The sequence below is a fragment of the Gobio gobio genome, assembly GCF_949357685.1.
Source record: "Gobio gobio genome assembly, chromosome: 1".
Classification (NCBI taxonomy): domain Eukaryota; kingdom Metazoa; phylum Chordata; class Actinopteri; order Cypriniformes; family Gobionidae; genus Gobio; species Gobio gobio.
Window position 1 is genome coordinate 2,708,169 of NC_137097.1, and position 12,246 is coordinate 2,720,414.

General features: G+C 34.7%; 1 protein-coding gene across 1 annotated transcript in view; it reads left to right on the forward strand.

Moving 5' to 3' along the window:
- Positions 1–11,211: 11,211 nt before the first annotated feature.
- LOC307136916 (mycocerosic acid synthase-like polyketide synthase) overlaps positions 11,212–12,246 on the forward strand; it is a gene marked incomplete at both ends in the record, with an annotated part of 31,118 nt that continues 30,083 nt past the window's right edge. The window contains 2 exons of the mRNA XM_079834293.1: positions 11,212–11,269; positions 11,342–11,495. Coding sequence (XP_079690419.1) covers positions 11,212–11,269; positions 11,342–11,495 — 212 coding nt within the window. The remainder of the gene's footprint in view (positions 11,270–11,341; positions 11,496–12,246) is intronic.

The window sequence follows — 12,246 nt, forward strand, 5'->3', positions numbered from 1 at the left end:
CTATCCCTTTAACAGATATAAAATTCAGAGACAAAAGATGCTGAAAGACCTAAGGTAAAGAATTCACAACAATACTTGTATGTCTCTAATGCCTTAATGCTTTCACATTGACCAGTTTTAGGTCAGGAAAATATGACAATATACATTGATATAAATGATCCAACATTTGAGGTTAAGCAATCTTGTATTTATTCATTTGTCCAGTAGATAGATTTTATGTGAGCAGGACTGAATGAAATTACTCATATGTGACAGAGAGAAATTTCTATGGTATGGCAGAAAGCATGTTGAAAGTTATTAAAGCAACAAGCTGCATGATTACTATAAGCGTTATTATACTTACAAAACTTTGAGCGGTCCAATGTTCTTAAGATATTTAAATATTAGTCAGTTTTGTTCTAAGTGAATAAAAGCAGTTCTCAAACGTATTTATGTAAACGTGGTCCATTTTGAATTTAACCTGTTGTAGAAAGGTCTGATGTATTCAGTGTTGGGCATGTTACTTTAAAAAAGTAATTAGTTATAGTTACTAGTTACTTCTAACAAATAGTAACTGAGTTAGTAACTGAGTTCATCATTATAAAAGTAAATAATTACAAGGGAAAGTAACTAATGTGTTTTTTTTTTTTTCTTCAAATGTTCAAATATGTCAAATAACTTGGATGCCCCCAATATTAAATATGTTAAATGAATGAATTGGACACTAAATAGAATAAATTATTATTATAAAACATTGTACATTAATGTACACTATTGTAATGTTGCTGTGGGACAATGTGAGAGACACCTATCAAATTCAATATATTATTGTAAATATTATCAGTAGACCTACTATAGTGTACATATTGTGTAAATATTATCAGTAGACCTACTATAGTGTAAATATTGTGTAAATAGTATCAGTACTTCTTTACTATACCTCTGGTAGTGGAGCTCACGTTATCACATGGGTTTTTAGCCACTAATGTTGTGGCTGTGATGACGTGAGGCTTCATTAGATTAGAAATAGAATTACTTGCCACCGGCGTGGAGAGACTCTTTCTTCCTGGGCATAAGCTGCACGTTACATAAACATTCTTACCTTTCACCTCAACGAGGGAAAAGTAGCGCTTATATTTCCAGTTTGCGAAAGCTACATTTGAAGTCGTTGGACTGCCATCGCTGACTGTGCATATGCGTGTGCGTCATAGGTGTGTGTGTGTGAACTCAACCTATCAACCTCAACCTTGTCTCCCACCCACCAATCATCATCAGTTATGTGTACCACCCAACCCAACCCCCAACATGCATGGCTGGCGTGCACACGCGCGCGTTGCAGGTCCGACTGACAGAGAGCCTGTTCGGATGAAAACCGCTCCAGTGAGCTCAATTACAGTAACGGCGCATTTTTTTTCCTTAGTAACGCTAACGGTGTTGTAACGGAAGAAACAGTAATTTGTTTGATTACTCGTTACCAGTGTTGAGGGTAACGCATTACAAGTAACTTGAGTTACGTAATAATATTACTTTTTCAAGTAACTAGTAAAGTAACGCAAGTTACTTTTTCACATTTATTTGACTGACAGTTCTCCTGCCCCCATGTTGTGAAAAATAAGTGGAAAGGCGTTGTGTGTAAACATGATGGTTATTGTAGTTCTAGACTAACTCGCACAATAAAGATTCTGTACTCCTCAAAATGAATAAAATCAGTCAAATGCAAAATCAGAGTACTCAAACCTCAAATATATACATGTTAAATAGAACAAATATTTTTATGCATTTAATCTACCTTTATTGACCAATGTCGTGCTGCTGACCTTTGATGATTCAGTTAAGCCATGAGCAAAAATTACTAGATTTTTTGTTTTTATTGGTAAAACGTTTTTTCTCCTGCGTCCTATTCTTCCATTATCCAGAATGGCAGCACATTTATACCTCAGCCTGAGGCCTATTATTTCAATTTTGGTATGAAGAGGTCTTTACATTAGCACAAAAAATGACTTTTTTTGCTATTAAAAAACAAAACTAAAAAGCAAGCCCAGCCCAGGTGAGAAAAAGTAACGCAAAAGTAACGTAACGCATTACTTTTCTTAAAAAGTAACTAAGTAACTCAATTAGTTACTTTTTAAGGGAGTAACGCAATATTGTAATGCATTACTTTTCAAAGTAACTTTCCCCAACACTGCTCGTTACTGAAAAAAGTAATTCCGTTAGTAACGCCGTTTATCTATAACGTCGTTATTCCCATCACTGGATGTAATATGCTATTTTAAAGTTTCCTAATTTTCTTTTGGAGTCTCCAACAACAGGTTTACATGCATCCAAGGTAAAAAAAAAAAACTACTTTCATTTTTTTCTTAATATACATTGCACATCTTCAAATTTGTCAATGATTCTCAAACAACACTTGCCAATGTCACTCTCTTACTCTCAATGTATTCATGTGGTGCTAGGCCAATACTGAACCGCCGTTCTGACGTAGAACCCAGAAGCACTGCACTGTCAAGTCAAGTCAACTTTATTTATAGCTGCTTTTCAAAGCAGCTTCACAGTGTTAAACAGGAAAATAATGCAACAGGAAAATAATGCGACCGTACAGCAGCTCTGGAGAAAACAGTAATGTCATCAGCTCATTTCAATTATCATACAGTGACAATGTGGGCAGATCAGTAATTTAGTTTTTATGGTTAATTTAGTTTACTAATTAGTTTTATTTCGATATTTAGTAAAAAAATTTAGTGTCCCCAGCTGAGCAAGCCAAGCCAAAGGAAACCAAAACCTCATCAGGTGACCTAATGGAGAAAAATAAACCTTGGGAGAAACCAGGCTCACTGTGTATAGCGTGTTTACACTGTATACAACGTGAATGACGTAAGAGAGTGACACGGAAGAGAAGAAATTGTGTATTCTCGTCTCTTTATAACATTATGATCACATAGACAATTTTAATTATGTCTTTACTGCCTTTCTGGGCCTTGAAAGTGGTAATTAAATTGCTGTCTATGGAGGGGTCAGGAAGCTCTCAAATTTCATCAGAAATATCTTAATTTGTGTTCTGAAGATGAACGAAGGTCTTACGGGTTCGGAACGACATGAGGGTGAGTAAATAATTAAAGAAATTAAATTTTTGGGTGAACTAACCCTTTAGAAGATATTAAAATGTGAATGTCTGCCAACATTTCAAAACTAAATTAATATAACTGTTAGTGTTTGAATAATCTGCCGCCTTCTTACCTCTCTAATTCATTAGTCTTATACAATCCATCAAGAGCTCTCAGATCTGGTGCAAAAAAAAACTGTTCCTGGATACAGATTATAGCAAAGGGGACATTGTGCATTTGCTCTTGCTCTTGCATGACCCTAAACTTTGAAACAATTACTTAATCACCCCCTTTTTTATTAGGTTTTGTTTAATGATGTAGTGTGAAGTACGCAATACGCTGTATTAATGGTGCTATACAAACTTTGATAAGATTTATTGTTACATCTGGACAATCTGTAGCAGATGTCAAATTGATTAATGACTGCACCTTAAAACTCGTGTTTTATGGAGTTATAAAAGAAAACCCTGTTCTTCTTTTATGTCTTTATTTTAACATTTTGTATCTTAACTGGAAACATATAAAATTGAGTTATGTTGAACTTTGAGTCTTTACTTACTGTAACATACATGGCTGCAGACAGCAGTTGTGTAGCATTTTGTTGTCACAGATGATCAGTTACCTGCCATCAATGGTTTAAGTTTCAAATGATGAAATGGAGAGTGTACCTTTATCTTCCCAAAAACAAAACTGTATTCCTTAATGTCCTCTGTTGAAGTTGGCAACACTAATAGCTACAAATGATAGTTATTAATTATAAAAAATAATATAAAAAAAAAATTAACCAAACCATATGAAATTGTAAATTATTTTAATGATTTTTTTCATAGATAAAGTTGATAAATTAAGAGAAGAAATGTACTGTATATTTCATTAAATGAAAGTTTATTTGGAAAAAAAATGTAAGTGATAAGACATCCTTGTGTTTTGAATTGAACAAGGTAAATGTAAAACAAGTGGAACAAAAATTGTCAACTATATATATATATCCAGCGGGATGGATAACTTGGATGGTTGCCTTGTGATATTAGCAGCTGTTTGGTGGAACCAGTTTGCCACATCTTTAATATCAATATTGAAAAGGGGATTTTTTCTTTAGCTTGGAAAGAAGCAAAGGTTATTACTCTACAGAATGCAAGCACTGGGTTTTAGTGGTGCTAATAGTCAACCAATAAGTGTGCTACCAGCTTTTAGCAAAGTATTGGAAATTATATTTTCTGAGCAAATTCAATGCTTCTTTAAAGATAATTATTTACTCTCTAATTTTCAGTATGCATATCAACAGGAACAGCATTAACACAGATGACAGATGATTGCTTAGCACAGATTGATGACTATAACTTAGTGGGAGCAGTTTTGTTAGATTTTACCTCAGCTTTTGATGTACTGGTTCATAAATTATTGCAATCTAATATATTTAATCTAATCTAATTGGGGACAATGTGTGCCTCAAGGAAGTTGTTTAGGACCTTTATTTTATATTTTTATCAATGATCTTTCCTCTTTTTTAAAGTGTGCACGGACAGTCATGTATGCTGATGATACAACATTATATTTACCTGCAACATCAATTAAGCAGTTATCTACAGCTTTGGAAGAGGGATTGGTCATAAAGTGGATACGGAATAATCGTATCCTAAACTTTGGTTCTAAACTTGACAAAAAACAAAAGTATTGTGTTTGCATCAAATTTCGATTTAAATTCAAGCCACTGTTAAATCTTTCTGTACAGCGTGTGCCTATTGAACAGGTAGAGGAAATAAGACTAGAGGAAATAAGACTATAACTTGGAGTTATATTAGACAGTAGGCTGAAGTGGTCAAAACATAGAAAATAGGGTAACAGTTATGGGAAGAGGTTTGTCAGTTATTAAGAGATGTGTAAACATTTTAGATTTTACACAACACTGTTTTTCTAAAATTGTGCAAACAATGATTCTTACTTAGATTATTGCCCAGTGGTGTGGTTGAGTGCATCAAGTAAAGACTTAAACAAAAATTACAATCAGTCCAGAAAAGAGCCGCACGACGAGTCGGCGGTCGCACTGGCGCGATCAACTCGCTTTTTTTCTTATCAGTGCCTCGGGTAACTCCACTGCTTAAGAAACCCACATTAAACTCTTCACTCACAGATAACTACAGACCTGTCTCTCTCCTACCATTCATAGCGAAAACACTTGAACGAGTTGTTTTCAATCAGGTTTCATCTTTCCCTTTCACAGAATAATCAGCTGGACATCAACCAATCAGGTTTCAAAAGGGGCCAATCCACAGAGACTGCACTACTGTCGGTCACTGAAGCCCTGCGGAGCCTTGTTCTCCTTGATCTATCTGCTGCCTTTGACACGGTCAATCATCAGATTCTTCTGTCCACCCTCTCATCACTGGGCTTCACAGAGACTCCGCTCCATTGGTTTGAATCTTATCTCACAGGTAGGTCCTTCAAGGTTGCCTGGAGAGGAGAGGAATCCCAAGCGCATCAACTGACCACGGGGGTTCCTCAGGGCTCAGTGCTTGGACCTCTCCTCTTCTCCAGCTACACTACTTCATTGGGACCCATCATACAGGCACATGGCTTCTCATATCACTGCTATGCTGATGACACTCAGCTCTACCTTTTATTCCAACCAGACGACCCCACAGTAGCTGCACGAATCTCCAGCTGTCTGGCTGACATCTCGGCATGGATGAAAAAACATCACCTGCAGCTCAACCTGGCAAAGACTCAACTGCTCATCTTCCCCGCCAGTCCCACTTTACAACATGACTTCACCATCCAGCTAGGTTCTTCTCGGATCACCCCTTCAGGGGTATTTGACGACCAGCTGTCCTTCAAAGAACACATTTCAAAGACAGCTCGCTCATGCAGGTTTGCGCTCCACAACATCAGGAAGATCAGACCATTCCTAACAGAGCACACAACACAGCTTCTCGTCCAGGCCCTGGTTATTTCCAGACTTGACTATTGCAATACTCCAAATGATCAAGAATGCAGTGGCACATCTGGTCTTCAACGAGCCCAAAAGGGCCCACGTCACACCACTCTTCATCTCTCTGCACTGGCTACCACTCGCTGCTTGCATCAAGTTCAAGGCGCTGACGCTCGCTTACAGATCCACCACGAGCTCAACTCCTGCATACTTTGACTTGCTCCTACAAGTCTACACCCCCAACAGAAGCCTTCGTTCAGCGAAGGAGCAACGGCTTGTGGTACCATCACAGAGAGGCAAAAAATCCCTCTCCAGAACATTTTCATTCACCGTTCCCTGCTGGTGGAACGATCTTCCCACCTCCATCTGAATTGCAGAATCACTGACAACATTCAAACGACAGCTGAAAACTCACCTCTTCCGCGAGCACTTAACCTTATCTTAAAATAAATGTATAAAATAATTTTCCTTATTTTCCTTCTATTTTCCTCTACTCCTTCCCTGTCCTGGCGTATGATGCTCTGAGTAATGTCCAAAACTTAGTACTTCAGGCCCTTTTTGTGTTTTGTTGCCTCTTCATGACGGATCGCTTCTTGTACTGCTCAGTTGTAAGTCGCTTTGGATAAAAGCGTCTGCTAAATGCATAAATGTAAATGTAAATTTAATTAGTTGTACAGCTTGAAGTGTAAAGCTCGTTCTCATACGCAGATATGGCCTATTTATGAATGAAATTCATTTGTCATTTAAACTGATGCAAACAGGGAAAGTGAGTAGAAAAGACTTATTATCCTGACACCTAGTGGACAGTATTAAGCATTACGGCCTTCTTTGCTCAGATAATGCAAGTCAATGGATTTTTTGGGAAAGTAAGTCTGACCAGTTAGAAAAGATATAAGCGAGTCAGACCAGTCTGAAGGTCTGAGCTCAGTTTGGTGAAGCATTAAAGTTCTAGGCGGAGTCCATTTTTTCATAATAATAATAATAATAGTAAATAATAATAATAATGTTTAAATAGGCCTATATGCTGGCTTTCCCAAGCCAACATAATAAAGAAAACTCAGAGAAACATTGCCCAATTCAGTATGTAATAAAATGTTATTATTTTTATAATAAAACTAATAACATTTTAAAGGTATGCCGTGCTCTGCAAACAACATGATTTTAATTAATCCTAAACCCTGCTGTTAATTTAGTCAGTATTAATGTATGTTTACTCTAACATTGATTCTAGTTTCTCTCTTTCTGTCTCTTTCTTCTCAACCCAGTAGGCTACACATGCTTACATTCATAAATATAAGCTTTATTTCTATTCAATTTTTTTAAATTATTTATAAATGTGTCACACACGCCTACCTTCCTTTTGATGTAAATAAAAGACGAGTGGTAACTGTTACATACATATTATTATGGTACAGTTCAGCCTATTATTGATTTTTATTTCCACTTCCCTTTTATCCAACGAGACGGAACTATTTGCACTGTATTTATCAATGGTAAATAGGCTACATCATGTTAAAATAATCTGTTATACTGTGGCTCACATAAATGGGGTTGCTTGCAAGTCGCAACAGCACGAATTACATGACTAGCAACATATTTCTGCTTCAAATATTGTGCATAGTTAACAGTGTGTGGTTTCAGAATTTTTTTTTATTAAAGTTCATTTGTCAGTATGAAAAATACAGCCAAAATAAAAAAAATCTTTTTTTAAACTAAACAAAAAAAATATATATATATTTTTGAATATTTTTGGAATATAAATGAATAATTTTAATTTCTCGTTATTCCATTCCAAACAGGAAATGAAATGACCAAAAAGTACTTTTCGTTTTTCCTTTTTTAAACCAGGAATGAAATATGGAAAATATGAAAATATGATAAATAAATAAATATGAAATCTTCCTTATTTATTTTAATACTGATGAATATAATTAGCAGATACAAGATCATTTTTAAAATTATTTCATTGAAAATAATATAAATTATATACAACTTGTTTTTTAATATGTAAAAATGCTAAATTTAATTTCTAGTGTTTTGCGTCTTGCTGAAACACCCTCTAGTGCCTTTTTCCTCTGGCGTCAATAGAATGACTCGCATCAAGAGCCTAAAAGATGACAGATTAATTTTTATTCATTAAATTATTTTTATTATTATTATTATTACATTTATATTTTAACCTAAACATGACCATTTCTAAACCTTATAGCCTCTTGTTTAGGGCTCTAGCACATTATCGAGTTCCCGCTTGTGGTTATAAAAAAAGGCCCAAAGGACATATACATTTCTGTGACTATTTTGTCTGGCTGTTAGGTGTTTTATATTGTTTTATATCGAGCAATTGTTAAGGATTAGGAGTCACTTTATATGCTATAGCCTATGCTATGTCTTGCTGTTCAAATTGAAAATATACCAATAATGACAAAATTATACCCCATATGTAATTTTCATGAAGACAAAATTTCCCATACCCTTTGCCTCGGTGGAGGAGGCAATCACCAGCATATTGGTAAGACGACGGCAACGTAAACAAATTGTAAGGACAATATTTTTAAGTTAAGTGTGGAAAACGCTGAACGTTTAAGAGCTTTGTCTTCATATTCGGCCTGACCTGCTTGTCTGTATAGCTTTATTGGGCTTTTAATATCACTGTCTTAATGCATTAGCGTTTTCTTCATAACTGTAGTTTATTGTCTAGGAAAACGCTTACCGTGTTATTAATTGTGTTCATGGGCTCATCTGCTTATCTGTACATATGCTTTAGTGTACTAAATTTGCTCCTCCAATATCACTATAGTACATTAAGCCACATTAAGGGTCCAGCATCCTCTTGGACATGCGCCAGTATCGGACCCCTCGTGAGTGAGAATGGGTTGACTTTTTTTTTTACGGGAACAAAAGGGACCCGTTTCGGCTTTAAATTTCAAGTCATGTAGGCTATTATCATGGTTTCAGGTTATCGAAAGTGAGGGAGAAACAGTAGGCTTAATTTACAAAAGGAAACTCTTTTAAATTGACATTTTTTTCGACTTTAATCTGTCCTTTTTAAATTTGGGTAATAAACAAAAATCTGAAAATAAGTCAATATTTTATTTCATGCGCATGAAATTTGTGTATAACGTTTTAATCTAAATTTTGATATTCAACATAGCATTTAAAAATACAACCGTTCGTTTCTTCTTTTTCTCGCCGTGGTTAAAAAAGAAAAAAGGAATGGACACTGATAATTCAGTGAGAAATGAATAGAAATTGTTTTCTGTATGACGAAATATTTCGCAAACATTTGATAATAAATCAATATTTCTCCAAATATGTGTACTTTTGAACTAAGAGGTGAACTGAAATCTGTTATTTGTGAGCTGTGTGGACACAATGTAACCGCAGCAGACGAGAGAGAATTCATTTGTATGTGATATCCCATTCAAAATATTGTTCATTACAGATCGATTATGTTGCACTCCTGGCAAAAAGTAAGAAATGAATGTCACTACAACCCAGTTTTATCATAAACAGTGTTCAAATATGAAAGCTGGAGTCTTTAATCTGTCTAATGATACTGAGTTTGTCCAGATAAAGTAAGACTGTGATGTTTTAACCAGCAGTGAATGTTAAACAACAGTAATCTGGGGCCGTCGGCGATCCTTCACACTATGGGTTAACACAAAACAGCAACCTGATGTCATGAATGTATGTATACGTTTTTTATTATCAGAGACAGACAGCATGTGTCAAGTCAAGTCACCATTATTTCTATAACGCTTTATACGCCACAGATCGTTTCAAATCAGCTTCACGGTAATGAACAGGAAAATGATAATCAATGATGAAAATTCATATTCAGTACAACAGTATTGAGTACAATACATACAATAGTGTCATTATTCCGCTCAAATCAGCATTGATTCAGTTCAATCACAGTGTCAATGTTGCAAAATTCGTCAATTATGAAACAAAGTTGGTTCAGCGATTAGCATTTCTACAGAAGAAATTAGTGTCATTATTCAACTCAATTCAGTTTTTTTTTTTTTCTCAATAGTGTCAGTGAAGTCAAATCAATAAATGTGGTGTGAGGTCTTTAAACCTCAACTGATCAAGTCAAAGGCAAGAAAGCCAAACTCCATCAGGAGACAGAATGGAGGAAAAAAAACAGGCTCAGTCAGCTCAGTTCTCCTCTGGCCCAAAATATGTCTTAGCTCAACATTTCTCAGGTGGAAAAAAGCTGTTCTGCAAACATTGAAAATGTGATTGTCAAAGTACAGATTGGTATCAAACAAAACACCCAGTTTCTTAAACCCTAGAAGATGAAAGATGGCCTAACAGTAAATACATTAAAACAAAGTTATATTCACTGTCTAATGTTTTTGATCCAATAAATAATATCTCTGTTTTGCCAGAATTATGAAGGAAAATACTAACCATTCAGTCTTTGATATCACTAGTACATTCTGCTGTATTGGCCAATTGAGAAGTTTTATAATGTCTGGAGAAATTACAAAGCTGAATTCAGTTCGGTTTTATCTAAATATCAAACATGCGATAAAGAGTTGAGTCAACTTTATCTATTCCAGTGTAAATTACACTATTTCACATAAGAGACTGATTACAGTAAGATGGGTTTTAAGAAATTGTTTTATGAGCTAATAGCTAATGAAACAGGTAATGATTTCCAGCTACATGAAATGTTGTACTAGTCAATCATTACCTTTAACTAAATAAATATTGGGTAGACTCAGCCTCATTTAAGCATTTTCAGCAAGATTCAACGTGAGCGTCCAGGTAAGTCAATATTTCAATTGCTTTATTTTTTTTCTCATTCTCTGAGCCAAAATTGGAGAAAGAAAAAATAAAACAAAAGAAAAACTATTTAACAAAATAAAATTATAGGCAGCTTCAGCTTATCAGTATAAGTTATACATATTCTTAAAAATGTACAGTGAAATCTATATCTACTTTTAACATGTTTATTTACCTTAGCTATAATTCAAATTAGATTCCATATTTGATCAGATTTTCAGATTGTCTCTAAATTAGGGTATAAGATGTCCCTTATCTATTTTTTCCTGCTTAAATAAATGCATAAATGAAGAAGAAATCGAAAATATGAAATGCCATGAATGAATATTTATTGAACTGCCTCAATGTTTGTTTTTGCTGTCTATAGATTATAAACTCAAATGTATCTGGACACACAGCATATGAAACATGATGGATGAGGATGTAGAAATCGCTGTTGTTGGCATCGGATGCCATTTTCCTGGAGGTAATTATCAATTTACAGTGTTTTGTATGTCATGATTTTGGCCTTTACATTGTATGTTTTCTTCTGTTTCAGGTGAGGGACTTGAAAACTTCTGGCGAGTCCTCCTTCATGGAGAGAACTGTGCAGTTCAGATCCCAAACGACAGGTTTAATCTCTCTCAATGGTACGATCCGGATGAGAGTAAGGCAGGAAAAACACACACAGCAAAGGCATCTCTGATTGATGGGTAAGTCTTAAATTAATTTGGCCTCATAAAAAGATCTGGTAACACTTTACAATATGGGTTCACTAGTATGCATTAATTCATGCCTAACTAATGCACAGATAATCATGAGTTAATGTATTACTAATGGTGAACTAACCCATTTATTAATGATTACTACATCAGCAACTAATGAAGATTCTATATGATTAATAGATTAATTAATCATTAAATTGTTATTAGTTAAATGTGTCATAATGTATTAATTCCTTAATAACATATTATCTTAACTAATAATGTAAATGAATGCGTTAATTACCACAACGGGTCAAAGCCATGCATTTCAACTTCCAGTTGTCTGCTTTAATTAATCATTAGCTAATGATTTACAAATGTATCATTATGTTATGACTTTACTTGTTGTGACACATGACTATTAACTAACTGATTAAGTACTATGTAATTGTGGTTATGGGTTTTGAATTAATTTTGAATTAGTTAATATAGTATAGTCAATATTAGTTAATATATTGTAAATATCAGAACAGAAAAATGCACAACAAAAAATGACCAATATTACATATAAAAGAAAATAGGAGTCAGCAGATTGATGATATCTTCCTTAAATGGTGCGGCTCGGAGAGTGAACTACTTGAGTTTAAACAATTTCTTAATCGTAGTAGTGAACATCTTCAATTTACCATTGATTATGATGAGTGTCAAGTCAGTTTTCTTGACTTACTCATAATAAAAGATAGTATCCCAGCCACCGCAC